Source organism: Stenella coeruleoalba (genome assembly GCF_951394435.1).
Source record: "Stenella coeruleoalba genome assembly, chromosome: X".
In the NCBI taxonomy this organism is placed as follows: domain Eukaryota; kingdom Metazoa; phylum Chordata; class Mammalia; order Artiodactyla; family Delphinidae; genus Stenella; species Stenella coeruleoalba.
In genome coordinates, this window is record NC_137152.1 from 34,070,196 (window position 1) to 34,089,007 (window position 18,812).

An 18,812-nucleotide genomic window follows, 5' to 3' on the forward strand; every position below is an offset into this window, starting at 1 on the left:
GACATTATGCCAAGTGAAAGAAGACAGACACAAAAGGACAGATAGTGTATGATTCCACTTATATGAAGTTCCCGAGTAGTCAAATTCATAGAGGCAGGAAGTAGTATGGAGGTTACCAGGGGTTGAGGGGAGAGAGGAATGGGGACAGAGTTTCAATTTAGGTTGATGACAAAATTCTGGAGATGGATGGTGGTGACGGCTGCACAACAATATAGATGTACTTACTGCTACTGAATTGTACACTTAAAATGGTAAATTTTACGTTACATATATATTTTTTCACAGTAAAAAAAGGAGAAAGAAAAAGAGTGGACTGGAGAAGGGCTGGACCAAATGACGGGACTTACACGAGCAGACTCAGAACTATAGCGGTCCCACGTGTGGAACCCCAGGTCTGGAGGGACACGGAGACGGTGAGGTGGACCGATCCAAGCTATATTTTGCAACTAGGACTTTAGGAATAAGAAAAGAAGAAAGTATCTAATATCCAAAAGCAGACCCTGAAACAAGGAGTTGGATGCCACTAGTTTATTTGGGAGGTGACCTAAAAGAAGCCCCGGTAGGACTCTGGGGAGATGAAACAAGGAAGGGAAGGTAGGCAGTAAAGACACAGCATCTAGCAGGCTGTTATTGTGGGCAACTGGGGCTTGATCCCACTCGAGACCTCTGGGAGACTGTGCAGAACATACCTTAGTGATTCCAACTAAGAGGGGATTGGTTGATCATGTCAGTCTTAGGAAGACGGCTGTTCCTGGGGGCATTAACCCCGCCCCACTGCTGGCCTGTCCTGAGTGGAAGCCCTTATGGGTTCCAGTGGCCAGAGAAAGCCCTCAGGCATAGACTTGCAGCACTCAGTAGCCGTAGGTCCCTGTATATGGGAATGGGTGCCGAGGGGAGATGGCGGGACCCCTCCAATGTCTGCTACCAGTGTCAAGGGTCTTGACTTGAAAACTGGTCTGAAGGTGATTCTGTTTCCCAAAACAGGGAACACTGGAGGTGAAGCGTGTAGGTGCTGGCACAGGAGGCTGAAGGAGCAGCTAGAGAAAGAGGAGGGAAGCATGAAACGGTGGGATCATGGGAGTGATGAGAAGTGATGGTTTAAAATGCCTGGTTAACACATAGCACGAGAAGCTGAAAAATCTTAGTGGGAATTCTTCTAGAAAACAGTATTAGTTAAATAACAGGTTATAGGACCCAAACACCCTTATACTGTGCCGTACCACAAGGCTCAGATGCCAGACAGAGGAAACAATACTCAACCAGACAAGTAACAGTGTGAGAGAAATAAAAGCTTTCAATGTGTTTCCACGCTCCATCTATTTCTGACTTTCCGCTTCATGTAAAATTGTACAAATCAATATACTGCACATACCACCTTATAGGAAGGATATATTTGTGGAGGGAAAAAACCCCTAATATTGCCTTTCTTATATGTACGGAATTATATGTAACCAAGGTCCTTTAGAAATACCAGGCAGATACTGTATTTTTGTTACGATATTTTGCACGTGTTCTTCACACATAGATGCAAAGGTTTTAGTGGCAAGATTGAATAAGCTCTCACTTTACAAATTACTTGTAACTTGAAAAATGCAGGCATCACTTTTCATTGTCATTGAGGTCTTCATCCATTGTATTTAAAAAATATTGAAAAATAATGCCAAAAATTTATATATAGAATGCATGATTTGAAGAGTGGTTTAAATTCTAATTGCTCATACTTTTAAAAACCCCTATTTTTCTATGAAAAAGTATTCAAATATCTTAACACACACATATATTCATTGGAAATTTACAATTCACTAATGCTTTGAATTTTAGAGATTGGTTTTAAACTTGCTCTCATGCAATCTTTAAACCTATAAATTCCCGTCAAAGGAATTCATCTATGGGAAAGGAAGCCATATTTTAAAAATATCTGTTTACTGAAATACACCTTTTAAAAGAACACAGGAGAAAAAAAATGCTCTCTCATTTCCATCAGCTTCTCATAGTATTCTGTTCACAAATAAAGTCCAGAAATAAAGCAAGCATAAGCCCCAGATGATTTTTCTTTTGCACATAAAATGTCTTTGCCTCGCCTACCTTGCAGTCAGCTCAACCTCTTTGTACTTTTCCGCATTTCTCAGACCTGTCCACTGGAAGCGCAATATTGTGGACCAGCAGACTGATTTATCTACAGAAAACTCATTTCCCTCTGGACATATTCTTCACGAAATCAGAGAGAAAGGAACAAGGGGAGAAAAGCAGATCACAGGCAGTGTATTTTGGATGTTCTGCCTTTTATCGACTAGGGCGACCCATGTGATTTCCTTTCAGATTGTGGCCGTTCCCGCATGCAACCCGATTTCTGACGACAGAAAAGGCATTTGTGATGTTCTCCGTACCCCTCCTAAGCCCAGAAGTATCACACCATCTATGAGTAAGACTAAAAAAGGTAACAGAGGACACAACACCTGGAAACCCAAACCAAAGTTATCTTAGCATCTATTCTAACTTGGTCCAAGGGTGATCTCTTGAAAGGTACACGGAGGTTTCTTTCATTGAAAAGGGACATTTTTGTGCATGCATCAACAATAAACAGGCACAAGAAATGTAATTTAACGTGATTCCTTGTGTGTGCGCGCCTGTGTTAAACTGGAACTGTCTCCTGATTGTTCATTCCTAGCACCTGGCACGTAGAAGGCCCTCGCTTAATGTTTTCTCAATCAAAGGCTAGCAGCAGATGGACAGAAAGATTGGCATGCTGCCAGACAAGATTTCTCAGTAGATAGTAAACAGAAGAGGCTGAATCACAGGATTAAAAACTAGCCCACAATTTCCTTTTACAGACATTTCCATAAGTAATGTGCTTCATCTTTTTCCATCAGAGAACAGAATCCTCAAAGTGTCAATGTCATCATAATACTAACAGTCTAGCTCTATAATCTTTGGTTTGGCGGGGCATGGGAAGGACCGGCTCTCTCTCTCTCCTCTCTCTGTTTTGCCGTGGAATGTGACAATGTGTTGTTCCTATTGGACTTTATGTAATGCTGAATTATATATAGCCCTTGCCTTTTTCCATGCTTTTCCAATCATCTTCAAATAAGTAAGCTCGTAGGGAAAGTCTTTCTTTGTCTCCCTGTTGCTCTGCGCTGCCAGTCCTTGGGCACCTTGCTTTGGGTCCCCTCCCTATCCCACACACAAGTCAGCATTTGAGGGGTTATCCTTTCAGTGATGTGCGTGCAGTTTGAACAAAGACCTCTGCTTAGAATCTTCAGAACCCAAAGCACAGGATTCCTGCCTTTCTCAATCCAGCAGATGGGCCTTCCCTAAATTTAGACTTAAGTCATCCCTAAACTTGGACTTAATGAATAGCTGTGTCCTCTGCCCAGTTGTAAAACCAAGAGCAGATTACTATTTTTTTTAAAAGGCATTCATTTTTCTGGCCTTTAAATTGTTTGGTGAATCACACAGAGAATACTATCTCTGGACATGGTGATTCAAAATGTTGCAACTCATTTAAATGCTATTAATGGTCATTTCCAAGAAATACAGTCAAAAGGTTACCTGTCCAAACTCTACAGCACCCTCCCTTGCAATCACGATCGTCTATCCTTCTAGTTCACTCGTTCAAATCCATCTCACATCAATGTCCTTTAACCCAAGACCCTCGATCTATGAACCTTTCCACTCAAATCCTACCAACAGCTCCCTCACAGCCTCACTTTCTCTCTTCTCCTTCTGGGATTCCATCATCCATTTCTAGAATCACTTTCAGTATCTACAATTCCCTATAAGAAATCCTACAGGAAGCTGCATGAAATGGTTGTAGTATTAGGGGAAGAACAGAGGTTGACACCAACAGCACCATTTTGCCAATAACCCAGAATCTGAGCTGGATCCAAAATGGTAGCCTGGGAGAGATGGATGGCTCCTGACCCGAATCGTCTTCACAGACTAGGGGTGTCTGCTTCATAATTTATGCCTTGGCTGCACTGCCACAAATTTCTCCAATAAAGAAAGACATCCACATCTGTAGCAAGTCCAGATCAGAGCCTATGAATCTCACCTGTAAATCAGCACACAGAGTGGTGAGAGAAGAATTGAATTCCCCAGAGCTTGTATGGGCCAGTGTAGTGGTCAGCCTCCACCATCCACCCCTGTTCCAGGGACTCTCAGGACACCTAAGAGAGATTATCCAGAACTGATGAGGCTTACCACCCTCCCCGGCCCTGTTAGCATCTTGCATCCTGGAAAGGGCCAAATCCTTTAATGGCCTCCACCTCCAACTGACTGAAGCTTCGTGGTTAGAACATCTTGTGATGTGCAGAACGAAAATGCTGTTCAATTATTGTCTGACTAAATTAGGGTCTGTGGCAAGAAGCTTCTGAACCTGATTTGCATATAGAAGCTTTATCAGGGTTCAACACGGGTAAAAATGTAAGTGAAGCAGGATTGGACAGAGGAAGAAGTTGAACTGAAATGCAGTCACAACATAGGCCTCAGTCAATCCTACAGGGGGCTCCACAGCTGAGATGGCCAGGGGCAAGGCAAGGGGGCCAGGCCTCTATATCCCCACATCTGTTGCAGGAAGTCAGCTCCCCCCAGTCAAGGGCAATTTCCAGAGAGGGACTCAGCTGTGAACAAAGCAGCAGCCAACACTCTCAGCAGATGGGGGAATAACTGTCCTAAAGGGGGCTTGGGCAGCCCACTACAGCATCCACTACACTGCCATTTTAAGGCCAACGGCAAGAAGAACAAACCTGAAATTTCAATGCCATGCGTATATTAGAATGTAGATTTAAATTTCAACCACTTAACGCTATATTTTATGGCAGAATATTTGAATTGGCTAATTATCTCTCTAATAAATCCTATCACCAAGTCTTCCTTTGGGTCCTCTGAGGCCCTGAGGTGAGACGCCATCCTCCTCTCCTCTGTGTCATCAGAACCAGATGAACTTATCTTTCTCAGCACACACCACTCCTCAGAGAATTCACCTGTATGTGGCTGCATGCACCTCCCTCTGCTTGGTGTACCCTTCAAAGATGGAAACATGGATTACCCATCTGCATATTCCCACGCCTAGCCCAATGCTTCGTAAATAAGGCACTTGATAAGGGTTTATTGAATGAATGAATCAATCAACGAATGGGCAAACCTGACTTCTTTTTCTCTCCTGCAGAAACAACAAAATAAGAAAACATGTTTGATGAAATGAGGATAACTCATTTGAGTGTATGCCTTTACGTGTGCTTATCATCAGTACTTAACAAGGGCTGTTTCTCTTTAACTGGCATAGCATAAAAGGGCTATTCTGAAAACAATCAACTGTATCTTATAGGACTCCTAAATAAACCAAAATCTATCATAGGATTTGAATGCAAACTAGAGAGGAAATTAAAATGTAAAACATGAAACAGCTGGTTGATCGGCTTTTACAATAGACTGTGGACCAAGGCTATATTCATGTCTTATCTAGACGGGTAAAAATAATCATAGAAAATGGTTTGCTACAGGACTATCCTTTTTTCTTTTCTGCACTGAAACGCAACAGAATTATCTAATTAATGATCTCAAACTTCTAGAAGCACAGGATAATGGTATTCAAAAAATTATAAAGCGCTATAAAAATATATAAAGACCTAGTAAATCATGGTAGGCATAGAGCATTAATTGCAAAAGTGGTTTGCCTGCATGTCGTAGAGAGCAAGAATTACTTGCCACCACTGAAATTTTACAAGACTAAAGATCATTTACAAAACCTAGCACATACAATTTCATTAAATTACAACACTGAGCTGGTGAAGAATGATGGTTTTCTCTGTGCTGTGTCAGAGAGGGAAAAATACTGGTTTCCTAGTGAAGTAACTAAGAAGCCCATTATTAAAATTCCACCTTAAACTGATGAAACTTTCTTGGAGTGACAATTTTGTAATCATTACTAAATGCCTTAAAAGGATTCCCAACACTTATTTCTAGGAATTTCCTAAAGAAATAATCAGAGTTATGCACAAAGGTTTGGGTATAAGGATATTCATAATAGCTTTGTTTAAAATAGCAGAAATTTGGAAACAACACAAATGTTCAGCAATAGAAGATTGGTAAATAAATATAATCAGATGAAATAATATAAAGTTATCAAGATCGTATAGAAGAAGAGCATTTAAGACATGGTTAAACATTCATAATATGTTATTTATTTAAAAAGAACTACCAGCGAGTGCAGTAAATACAGTAGATGGTTTGCAAAAAGAAAATATAGGTGACAATAGTAACAGTGGCTGTTTTGTGTGTAGGGGGGGAATCAATTATAGATGATTTTCATTTTCTTTCTGTCTCTTTCTGTAACTTACAGATTTTCACAATAAATATATATTATTTCTGCAATTCACCTTATTAAAAAAATGTTCCCACATCTCCAAAAAAATTCCTTAAGCTGTAAATAACCAAGAAGGAATGTGATTTCATCTTTCATTTACATCAGTGGCCTTTCGTCCTAAAAATTTTCGAGGGAACTTTGGTTATTAATTTGATTATTAATTCTTCACTTTACCCTAAGTTATCTGAAAGGGAGCCGTGTTGGATAACAAAACTTTTCCAAAGAGCGTGTTGCTTCAACTGGAAAATAACCCAAAGAAGGGAGATAGAATTAAACATAATTATAAAGAAACAATTTAAGACAGAAACACAACTGGGATCACAGGAATAAAAAGTAGCTCCAATTCCAAAAGATGAGGTCAGGATTCCAAATTCACTATAAAAGAATCATTGGAAATGTCTGCAAGGTAAACGAAAAGGGGGGATTATTTAGGCTGGAAGGAGAGCAAATAAAACTAAGGACCTAGAAGGACACCTTCACTGTTGTGGAATTCTGATAAATGTTGATGATGATGATGAGTCCAGAGTGAAAAATGGCCCAGGTAAGGGATGAGATGACATGAGATCAAGAGTGTAAACTTCTGACATGAAGTTGAAATTAACTAGAACATGACATTTAAGATGCCATTAAAAGGAGACTATGGTAACATAACTAACATTTGAAAGGCCAAAACTACCTGAACTTGCTTTCTGATTTTGCCCTCTCTCTCACAAAACAACAAGTTTCAATGACAGCTTTTATGTTACAAAACAGGATGAACTATTCAGTTTGTGTTTGAGATTGCCCAAGATGTGTGTTTGTCATTTAGTAAGCTGGGTCACAACCCTTAGGAAGAAAACCTCTTTGATCTTATTTTTTAAAAAAAGGAAATTTAAAAATACAGTCAAGTCCTTCCATTTCAATTATAAAACTTCAGGGGGGAAATACTATTTTTTGTGATACTTCTTTTCTGGGCATGTTCTCAGCAAAATAGAAAAAAGGAGAGTGTACCATTGAAATACTTCTTTCCATTCTTGTCTCCCCTCCCTTTCTCCTGCAACCTTCCTTGAGCTTCAGGATAACTCAATCCATTATACACAGCTGATCACCTCTCAACCTATTCCTGAATTACTACCCATCTTTTGGCTGCCCTGGCTCTAGGGTTGCCCTCTTTCACCTATCAGGCACACAACTGCCCATCTTATCTTTATAGTAAAAATGGTCAATGCTTTCTTCTTTCCAACCACAGAAAAACGTAGCCAACTCACTTTGCTTTTCCTTGCTTGATACTGCCCTCCTCCTTCTAACTTTATTACCCATTATCTCCCCATCCTACTAGTCTAGACTTGCCTCTATATTATTCCTCCCATCTTTAAAGCCTCTCTCTTCTCTACCGACCCCAAACCTTAACTGTTCTTCAGGAACTGTTCAAATTCCACTCCTTTAAGGAGAACTTCTCCAACTCCTGGGGTCTTCAGTGATTTCCTCTATCTAACTTAGTTCTTGGGTCGCCCAGTACAGAACTCAATTATTATTATTATCATTTTGACCACGCCGCGTGGCATGTGGAATCTTAGTTCTCGGACCAGGCATCGAACACGCCCCCCCTGCAGTGGAAGCACGGAGTCTTAACCACTGAACCGCTGGGGAAGGCCCCAGAACTCAATTATTTATTATTTCTAGTCTTTTCTTATTGCCTATATGTGCTGCTCTTGTGTCTCCAATTGCATTTTAAGTTTTCTGAGGGTAGGAACTTGGTTTTCTGTAGTGCCTTTGTTTACTGAGTTAACCGAGGAGACTGAAGATGGACCCATTTTGTGAACTTGAAATCCCAGACCAGGGATTGAACCTGTGCCCCCTGAAGTGGAAGCACGGAGTCCTAACCACTGGACCACCAGGGAATTCCCTAGAGCAAACATTTTTTTAGCTCAGGAGGAATTTATGGGATTTGGATGGTCAAAGTCAGGAAAGAATTTTATACCATTCTCAAGGGAAATAATGACTTTTATTCAGAAACAGTCCTAAAACGCTAAGCCCAACAAATTTGGGGCCTTTGCCAAATGGTAATGCTGCATTTTTCACCTCAGCAAACTTCCAAAGTATTCTGTTATGGGGACAAGAACACTCATTCTGAACAGGGCCTCTCAATTTGGCTCACTTTTTGGACTTACAAGTGCATTTGATCTTGTACGTTTCCAGGATCCCCTCAGTTAAGTACTGCCTGCTGACTTTTGTAAAAACAGCAGAGTTAATATTGATTGAGCATTCCAGAAGTTAGCCCCAGGACCATCACTCCACTTAATGAGTGAAAATCTGGAGGCTGTGGAAGTAGGTTACTAACCCAAGCTATACAGTTAGGGACACAGGTAGGATTTGAACCCAAGTCTTAGGCTCCCAGAGTCCTTGCATTTAACTTGTGTTATCCTGCTTCCTCCAGGAAATGAAAGGTTAGGTCCATTCTTTCAACAGATTTCTTGTTGTAAGGCTTACCTTCTCTGGGTCCAAAGCCTGAGAAGACCCACGATCCTGATCAAGGGATTCTATCAATTTCTGGGGGCTAGGGTGAGCTGGGTTCTTTGCTAAACACCAGAGATAGGGAGATACATTGTACAAAGTCCCTGATTTTGAGCAGCCTATGATCAAGTGAGGGTTCACAGATGCTTAAACAGGTAATTTACATTAAACATGGTAAATGATATCCAGTAATAGACATACACATGGAACACTGCTAAGACTATAAGTATAATGGCCATCAAATCCAAAGATGAAACAAAAGTTAGTGGGAGTTCTGATACAGTCACATGCTATTGTACACATTTCATTTGTCCCAGGTGCTGACTTGACATCTACCATTATACTATGACCTTGTCACCTGTAATAATTCAATACTCACTAATTTTAAATATTATTAAACTGCAGAAGTTCTACTTCAGTGTCCATCAGTCAAGTGCATATGCATATATAGTTTGAATCTTGACAGGAATAAAGAAATGTATGAACATTAGAATTTGGTGATAGCAACATTTGTTGTCATTACTGATATCTGGAGAAATACTTGACACGGGAACATTATACTGACTTTACCATGTCCATAGAACATGAAAAGGCTACTGAGGCCCAAAATATTAGAGAAATAAGTTAGAAGCTAAATTATCTCTTCAAGTTCATAGGATAAATTTGAGTCAGAGGCCACCTGCGTATTTACTGTCAAAAATGCAGAAATCATCAAAACAGCTGATTTTCTTTCTCTTTTTTTTGCCCTATCAGTTGCATTTAAAAGCAGATTTTTAAATGGCTCTGAAGAACCTAGGGGCAGGACAGGAATGATGATGCAGATGTAGAGAATGGACTTGAGGACACGGGGAAGGGGAAGGGCAAGCTGGTACAAAGTGAGAGAGTGGCATGGACATATATACACTACCAAATGCAAAATAGATAGCTAGTGGGAAGCAGCTGCATGGCACAGGGAGATCAGCTCGCTGCTTTGTGACCACCTAGAGGGGTGGGATAGGGAGGGTGGGAGGGAGACGCAAGAGGGAAGAGATATGGGGATATATATATATATATATGTATAACTGATTCATTTTGTTATACAGCAGAAACTAACACACCTCTGTAAAACGATTATACTCCAATAAAGATGTTAAAAAAAAGCAGATTTCTTTTTCAGTGATAATCCATATATCTGTGTATATTCTTTCTTTCTTTTTTCTTGTAACCATTTTTTAAATTTTTAATTTTTTATTTATTTTCGTCTGCATTGGGTCTTCGTTGCTGCACACGGGCTTTCTCTAGTTGTGGTGAGTGGGGGCTCCTCTTCGCTGCGGTGCACGGGCTTCTTATTGTGGTGGCTTCTCTTGTTGAGGAGCACGGGCTCTAGGCACGTGGGCTCAGTAGTTGTGGCTCGCAGGCTCCAGAGCGCAAGCTCAGTAGTTGTGGCGCACGGGCTTAGTTGCTCCGCGGCATGTGGGATATTCTCGGACCAAGGATCAAACCTATGTCCCCTGCATTGGCAGGCGGATTCTTAACCACTGTGCCACCAGGGAAGCCCTCTCTTAACCATTTTTTAATTGAAGCCTAGTTAATATACAATGTTATGTTAGCTTCAGGTGTACAGCAAAGTGATTCAGATATATATATATATGTATATATATACACATATATATATTCTTTTTCAGATTCTTTTGCATTATAGGTTATTATAAGATATTGAATATAGTTCCCTGTGCTATACAGCAGGTCTTTGTTGGTTATCTATTTTATATATAGTAGTGTGTATATGTTAATCCCAAACTACTAATTTCTCTCTTCCCCACCGCTAACCCCTTTGGTAACCATAAGTTGTTTTCTATGTCTGTGAGTCTATTTCTGTTTTGTAAATAAGTTCATTTGTATCATTTTTTAGATTCCACATATAAGTGATATCATATGATATTTGTCTGTCTGACTTCACTTAGTATGATAATCTCTAGGTCCATCCATGTTGCTGTAAATGGCATTTTCATTCTTTTTTATGGCTGAATAAGAGATATATATATATATATATATATATATATATATATATATATATCACACCTTTATCCATTCATCTGTTGATGGACATTTAGGTTGCTTCCATGTCTCGGCTATTGTAAATAGTGCTGCTATGAACATTGGGGTGCATGTATCTTTTCGAATTAGCGTTTTCTCTGGATATACGCCCAGGAGTGGGATTGCTGGATCACATGGTAACTCTGTTTTTAGTTTTTTAAGGAACCTCCATACTGTTCTCCATAGTGGCTGTACCAATTTACATTCCTATCAACAGTGTCTCCATACCCTCTCCAGCATTAATTGTCTGTAGACTCTTTAATGATGGACATTCTAACTGGTGTGAGGTCAACTACTCATTGTAGTTTTGATTTGCATTTCTCTAATAATCAGCGGTATTGAGCATCTTTTCATGTGCCTGTTGGCCATCTGTATGTCTTCTCTGGAGAAATGTCTATTTAGGTCTTCTGCCCATTTTTGGATTGGGTTGTTTGTTTTTTTAATATTAAGCTGTATGAGCTGTTAAACCAGCTGACTTTCAAACTTTGATGCCATACATATCAGTTGTATTACTCAGTGTGTATGTCTTTTCCATTGTTCCAGCGTGAACAAATTGTATCAAAACAAATTCTAAGTTATTGTTACAGAGGAAATGGCTGCTCTGATGATGGGCAAAGGTTAAGAGGCTGGAACTAACTGCTCCTGCAGTGACATTTTCTCTGGGAGCAGAAGAAATCAGCCGTGGTAGAGCATAGAGGTTAAGAGCATGGCGTTAATTGTGATTTCACCACTAACCAGCTGTGCCACCTTAAGCAAAGTTGGTAACCTTTCCATGCCTTAGTTTTCTCATCTAGAAAGTAGGGATAATACTTCAAAAAGCAGTTTAAAGGGTTAAAAGAGAAAATGCATGTGAAGTGCTTGGAATGGGGCTTGGCATCTGGCAAGCACACAGTAGACCTTGGCTATTATTGTTAATCAGGCTGACAACATGGCCACTAACCACTAATGGATCTGAAATGGCAGTGTGCCAGTCGACTCCACTGTCAAACCTTGGGTTGAGGGGATGGCTAGTGGCTGTGCATGTACACACCCTAACACACACACACACACACACACACACACACACACACTCATGGAATATTATCTTGTCACAGGGATGCTGCTTCGCAGCCCTACTTTCTTGGCTTGTATGTGATTTACGAACTCAGACGATATACGAAAGTCAGCAGCTAAACTGAAAGAAAAATCTTAAACTCCAATTATTTTTAATATATATTTAAGAGATAAACATGTCAGAAATTCTAAACACAGAACACATTTCTACGCGAAGATTTCGAATTCATTTGGTGCTCAGCAGATGTTAATACTAGGATCACCTCACTGTTACTCAATTTAGCATATAGACAACACGCAAAATGCTGGCTCTTTTATTATTATTAAATAATTAATATTATTAAAGACATAAATAATAGTCCCATTTACTATTGCTTATAATTAAGACAGGAGTCGGGTGGCTGAAAATGAGGACCAGGTCAGAATCGGAATAACAGCCAGGCTGGGGTAGTGATGAGATACAGATCTAGTGCTTTTAAAATGTCTTCTGAAGAGGAACACAGTGGGTTTAGTGGCTCTGAAGCCCAAGGTAAGCCTGAGCTCTTCAGGCTCCGCACCAGAGGGAATGAAGGGATGGGGGTGGGGCAGGATGAGACCGGAACCATGCCCGCGTATATACCTTGCATCCTGTTGCCACCTTATAAATGCCTCACAGCAAGAAAAATGACTGGTTAGTAAAGAGGGAGATGTGATTACACAGAGGTGCCTGCCTCTGCTCCCACAGATTAAAAAACCCTAGGAGCTAAAAAAGATGTCTTTTTCAAAAGGTACAAGCTGACACCATAATGACCGCTGTGTACAGTCCTTCATGTGCATTCTTTCTCATCCTAGCAACAACCTCTCTGCCAATAAAGGCATTAGGAGTCTCATTTTAAAGATAAGGCAGCTGGGGGCTTCCCTCATGGTGCACTGGTTAAGAATCCGCCTGCCAATGCAGGGGACACAGGTTCGAGCCCTGGTCCGGGAAGATCCCACATGCCGTGGAGCAACTAAGCCCGTGTGCCACAACTACTGAGCCTGTGCTCTAGAGCCCACGAGCCACAACTACTGAGCCCGTGTGCCGCAACTACTGAAGCCTGTGCACCTAGAGCCCATGCTCCGAAACAAGAGAAGCCACCGAGATGAGAAGCCCACGCACCACAATGAAGAGTAGCCCCTGCTCGCCGCAACTAGAGAAAGCCCGCCCACAACAACAAAGGCCCAACGCAGCCAAAAATAAATAAATAAAATAAATTAAAAAAAATAAAGATAAGGCAGCTGAAGAGCAGAGAGGTGAGGGAAATTTTAAGGTGACACAATAGGTAAGTGTAGGAAGTGGGATTCATAACAAGTCTGTTTGATGTCTGATGTATGCTGCTTAAACATTGCCATACTGCTTCTCTGTATCCTGTCCTTGACCAGGATATACAAATTTCCAAGCACTTCTACCCGATTACTATTTTTTAGAACATTCAGGTGGGTCATAGGAGTCCAGGGAAGTTCTCCATCTTTCTTCATCAAAGGTGAGGTGGGGCTTTTGCCACTAACATACAGGCCACGTCTGCCTATTGCGTCCCTCAACTCATGATCCTTCGTGAGCCCTCTCTGACGCCCCCGCCCAGGCCACTCCTGCCAACCAGCAACAAGCTGGCCCTCCTGGCCGCGCAGATCACCTCCCAAGTGTTGGTTACCACTTGGAAAGCTGGCTCTGATTCCTCCAGACTCTTAGCCAAGTGCCTGCCACCCTCACATGACCAGATCTCCTCTCTCAAGCCTGGGGGGAAAAAAAAGTTCTCCTTTCTGCTTCAAGTTTCCCTTTTTAGCTTTTATTTTGAGGCTTGAGCAAGAGCCATTCCAGAATTGCAAAAGATAGTTTCCATGGTTCTACCAAACCAAACTTTAAAACCAAGACTCGGAACAGAAACCACATGCTGCTGTCCAGCCCCATGGGGGAAATGCCATTTACTCTGCCAAGTCTCCAGAGATGAGCTGCTCCTCGGGCGAAAGAGATTTCAGGAGGCGTGCATTTATATACCACACACATTTCCAAAAACAAAAAGCTGTTCTATAGTTGCCTTGGAATTTTTCAAACACTAAAAAAGAAAGTTACATATTAACCAGCTGTACCCCCAGTACACCTGTTTATCCCAAAGGGAGTGATTAAAATTTGCTGACAGCTTTGCAAACTATCAGAGAATGACCAGAATGACCAGAATGTCCCAAGTTTAATAATTAACAAAGTTAAAAAAACAGAGTCTAATTCAGACTCTTTTATTTTTTTTAATTTTTATTTATTTATTTTTTTGCGGTACGCGGGCCTCTCACCGTTGTGGCCTCTCCCGTTGCAGAGCACAGGCTCCGGATGTGCAGGCTCAGCGGCCATGGCTCACGGGCCAAGCCCCTCCGCAGCACGTGGGATCTTCCCGGACCGGGGCACAAACCCGTGTCCCCTGCATCGGCAGGCGGACTCTCAACCACTGTGCCACCAGAGAAGCCCCTAATTCAGACTCTTTTAAACCACTGTGTCAGTCACCGACTAATCCCCAAATTCTGATTTTACCACTTTTCCCATTCTCAATATGATTTGGCAGGACATGCAAAAGGATTGGTAGTGAATGGATGTGAATATCAGATCCAATCAACTGCTGCTTTGTTGGTGTAAAGTTAAAGTTCATTAATTCAACTCATTTTGAGTGCTAACTGGGCCAGGCAGAGCTCTGGAGCTGGGGTTAGAGGTTCTCAGGGAGAAAAAGAAACACCTCCCCGGGCTCCAGAGGCTTACAGCCTAGTGGAGAAAGATATTGAACAAGAAATGACATTAATATATGAACAATGAAAAACTCATGGAAAAGAACAAGATGGCAGAGGAAAATTAAACAAAGGCATCTAATCCCATTTAGAGGGATTTGGGAAGGCTGCCCCGGGGAAATGACATCTGAGCTAAGATCTGAGGTTAACTAAGTGTTTTTCAGTTTCTCAGTTTCCTATCTCTCTCATCAAATTATAAAGAATGACTGTAGGGCTTCCCTGGTGGCTCAGTGGTTAAGAATCCACCTGCCAATGCAGGGGACAAGGGTTCAATCCCTGGTCCAAGGAGATCCCACATGTTGCGGAGTAACTAAGCCTGTGCGCCACGACTACTGAGGCCGCGTGCCACAACTACTGAAGCCCGTGTGCCTAGAGCCTGTGCTCCACAACAAGAGAAGCCACTGCAATGAGAAGCCCGCGCACTGCAACAAAGAGTAGCCCAGCTCCCTGCAACTAGGGAAAGCCTGCGCGCAGCAATGAAGACCCAACGCAGCCAAAAATAAATAAATAAATAAATTCGTTTTTAAAAAAGATTATTATTATAAAAGAAAAAAGAATGACTGCAATATCTTCCTCCCAGTGGAGGAGGGAAGCACGTCCTTGTCCAGTTCTGTCCCAGGCATCCTCTCTTCTCTTTCTGCTCTTGGTTTGGGTCATTTCATGGACTTAAGTGGCTTCAACTAAAATGTCTCTGTCACACAACTCTGTCAGCCCAACTTGTTCCTTGCACTTCCAGCTGCTAGACATCTCTCCCTGGGAGTTCACCCAGCACCTCCAACTCTAGATGTCGCATCTTTCCCCCAAGCCTGCTCTTCTTTTTGCATCACCATATTCCTGTCACTTGACACATGCCACTCTGTGAATGAAAAATCATCAGTGGCTGTTCACTGACCTCAGAAGGAACTAAATCTTTGTGGGATGACATACAAGGCTCCCAACCCACCTTCGTAGCCTGGTCTCTCACAAGTCCCCCCAACACTCCACACTGAAGTTCTTATGTTTCCTAAGCATGAGAACATCTCACATATTTGTGATTTTATATAAGCTGCTCTTTAGCTTCAAATACTTTCTTCATCTAGTCTCCTGGTGAATTCCTATCCATTCCTTAAGATCGACTTCAAGTGTCACCTCCTCTGTGAAGTCTGCCCAGATATTCTCAGGCAGAGTTGGACACGCACTTTGCCTAGAACTTCCTGCTACTAAGGCATCTATCATAGGTCATTAGTTTTACTTGTTCATGACTCTGCCTTCTGCCTCAGCGTGTGACTACCCCAGGGGCAATGGCTCTGCCTAATTCACCTTTCATTCCCTTTGGGATAAGATGTGGGACAGGAAGCAAATGTTCCTTGAATGAATGGATAATGAATTAATGAGTGGACCCCTCTTGTGACACCTGCCGCTTTCTACCTTGTATTGTCTTTGCCTGGATACCTCACCTCCCTTCCTGAATGGACAAATCTTCCAGGACGAGAACAATGTGACCCATTTTTGCATCCTCTACCGCAGCTGGCCCTAATGCCTACTGTTTGAATAAATGAGCAAAACTCTTGCAAGACCTTGTGTCATACATATGTCAGACTTTGCAAAGCCATTTTCACACACATTGCTTCACTCACCTTTCACAAGAACCTTGTAACCTAGCTATGACTAGTTGGTGTTATCCTCATGTAGAACAATGCCTATTCTATGTAAGGTTCTTGAGAAAAGGCAGATCTACTCACCAGTCCCTTGTTTGGAGAGTTTGGGGGTCAGAGTAGAGATTCATCACTGTTGGAAAAAATAGCTAAAACCTTATCTATCTTTCCTATACGAGTCTAACATGAATAATTTGAGTGAGCTTGAAGGTTTGGAGTATGAATCAGAAAGGCCAAAATAAGAGGGAAAAACAGAAGAATCTGAACCCGTTAGACATAGTTTGGGCAAGAAAAGGACTTTGGGGACCTAGAAAGAGAGGCTTCAGCTTCCCTAAGATGGGGCGCTGTGCAAGGCAGCGTGGAGGCGCACCTAGCGATATTTTCTGAAACACCTAGGTAGATATGATTTTGAGTCCAAGTTCTTCTAGGAGAGAAGATGTCAAAAATACTGAAAGACAATGGCATCTATATAGGCTTAGCCTACCGCAGCATGCTGTTGTGCTTATGTACCTGTGTACCTGCAGCTCCGGCCACAGAGCCTGGCATGGGTGAGCTCAGGAGGAACCAGGCAGACAGAAGTGGTAACCCCTGAGATCTGACTCAAAGGTGAGGTAGGCTGGAGTGGAAGAGCAGCACCCAACGTCCAACACCTTGGTTTCTTCACCTGGCACAAGGGAGTCAGAGCACCTCTGCCCTGCCCGCCCCACAGGGAACAAGGTGGAGCCCCGCTCCTGAGATCTGGTTAGGGCACATTTTAGCCAACACGTTCACGGGTTGCGGAGGTGTCCTAATTACGGCTCAAGCACCAGGAGGTCCTGCGGGTTCGGCCAAAGCATCGCCAGGGGTCTGTTAGCCAGGCCGTTTTGGATGCATTGCTTAGTTCCACTGACTCCATCCCATAGGATCCGCCTGACCCTCCTGAGAGGGTGGGTTCCCCCACTGACCCCATCCCTCTTCTGGCTTCTGTTTTTTTGGGGGCCCTGCTGTGTGCACGGCCCCTCTCCCTGCTTCTCCCCCCGTGTCTAAGAGGGTAGTTTCTGTCCCCATCCCTGTTGGGCTTCTTGGCCACCGCCACTGAGTGGGGGGAGGAGGGAATGAGAGGAGAAGAGGCACTTGACAAGAAGGCCCTGCAGCCCCAGGCAGACACAAGGCAATCGTGGAACCACAAAGAATCAGGGTGAGGAGGGTCGTTGGTAATCGACTGCCCCAGGGTCCAATCCTTTCTGAACTGGGAGCTGTTCAAGGTCGTTTTCCTGGTTCCAGGATAAGAACACGCAGTGGTGCACGCGTGCTCCAAGTAAGGATGTAGAGTGCCCAGGTCAGGCTGCAACAAAGTGACTGACCTTTATGCCACCCCCTAGTAAGGCTCTGTCCCCTGCCCATTTTCTTCCCCCGCGATTTGAAAATTCCAGCTAGCTCAGGCTTGGCAGCTGTCCGGGGGAAAGTTCAAAGTCCAGCCCCAGACCTTCAACACATTTCCAGCCCTCGGCTTCTGTCCAGGGGCGCACCAAATCCTTCCCCCGAGGGAGGATTCCGTGTGCGCGCTCGGGACCCTCTAGATCCCCTCGGGCGCACGGAGGGTCTAGGGGCTCCTGGCGGCACCCCGCCCCACTGCCGCCCTGCGTGCCTCCCTGGGCGGCCACTTGTCGGAGCCCGGGAGGAGGAAGGAGGGCGCGCAGCCGCCACTGACCTGAGATGCCGCCCCCCACCACGACCACGTCGCATTTGCTGCTCATGTTGCTCGTCCCTCTCCGGGCCACCTCGGTGCCAGCTGCTCCGGTGTCTGGATCGCGGCCCCCGCCCGCTGCGCTGCCCCCGCGCACCAGCGCCTCAGCCGAGCGGCTATATTGCCGGCCGAGGGCGTCGGGTCGCGGAGCCCCGCCCGCCCGCCCGCCTACGCGCCGGCCTGGTTGGAGCGCACCGCCCCCGACCCCGCCCGGAGCTCCGCCGCTCAAACCTGGGGAGGGCGGACGCCGGAGCAGAGAGGTCACTTAGGGCCTCCAAGAGTCCATGCCCGGAACCACCACCCTTTGGCCTTCTGCGCTGCACGGTATTTTCCCATCAGCATCCCTGGTGCGCTGTTCAGCTTGGGGGCTGGGAGGATGGCAGATTGGGTGTCTTCCTCCAGCACCCCAGTGACTCCCTGGAAAGGAGCAGTAGAGGGAATAGCGAACAGTAAATGAGGGCTTTTCTGGTACCAGGCACCGTACTAAGCATTTTACATGCGTAATTCCCAGTTAAACCTTACAACAGCCCATTTTACAGATGAGGTAAGTGAGATAAAGTAGTTAGCGAGGGGCAAAGGCAAGATAAAAAGCCAGAAATAATGCTTTTCTAAAAAGCCAGGAAGATTCCAAGACCCACCTTGATCTACCACACAGTATTGCCATTACCTTGGCATATGC

General features: G+C 43.5%; 1 protein-coding gene across 1 annotated transcript in view; it reads right to left on the reverse strand.

Annotated features, from left to right (window-relative positions):
- MAOB (monoamine oxidase B) overlaps positions 1 to 18,240 on the reverse strand; it is a 111,364-nt gene extending 93,124 nt beyond the window's left edge. The window contains exon 1 of the mRNA XM_079909894.1: positions 18,098 to 18,240. Coding sequence (XP_079766020.1) covers positions 18,098 to 18,143 — 46 coding nt within the window. The 5' untranslated portion in view covers positions 18,144 to 18,240. The remainder of the gene's footprint in view (positions 1 to 18,097) is intronic.
- Between the last annotated feature and the right edge of the window lie 572 nt (positions 18,241 to 18,812).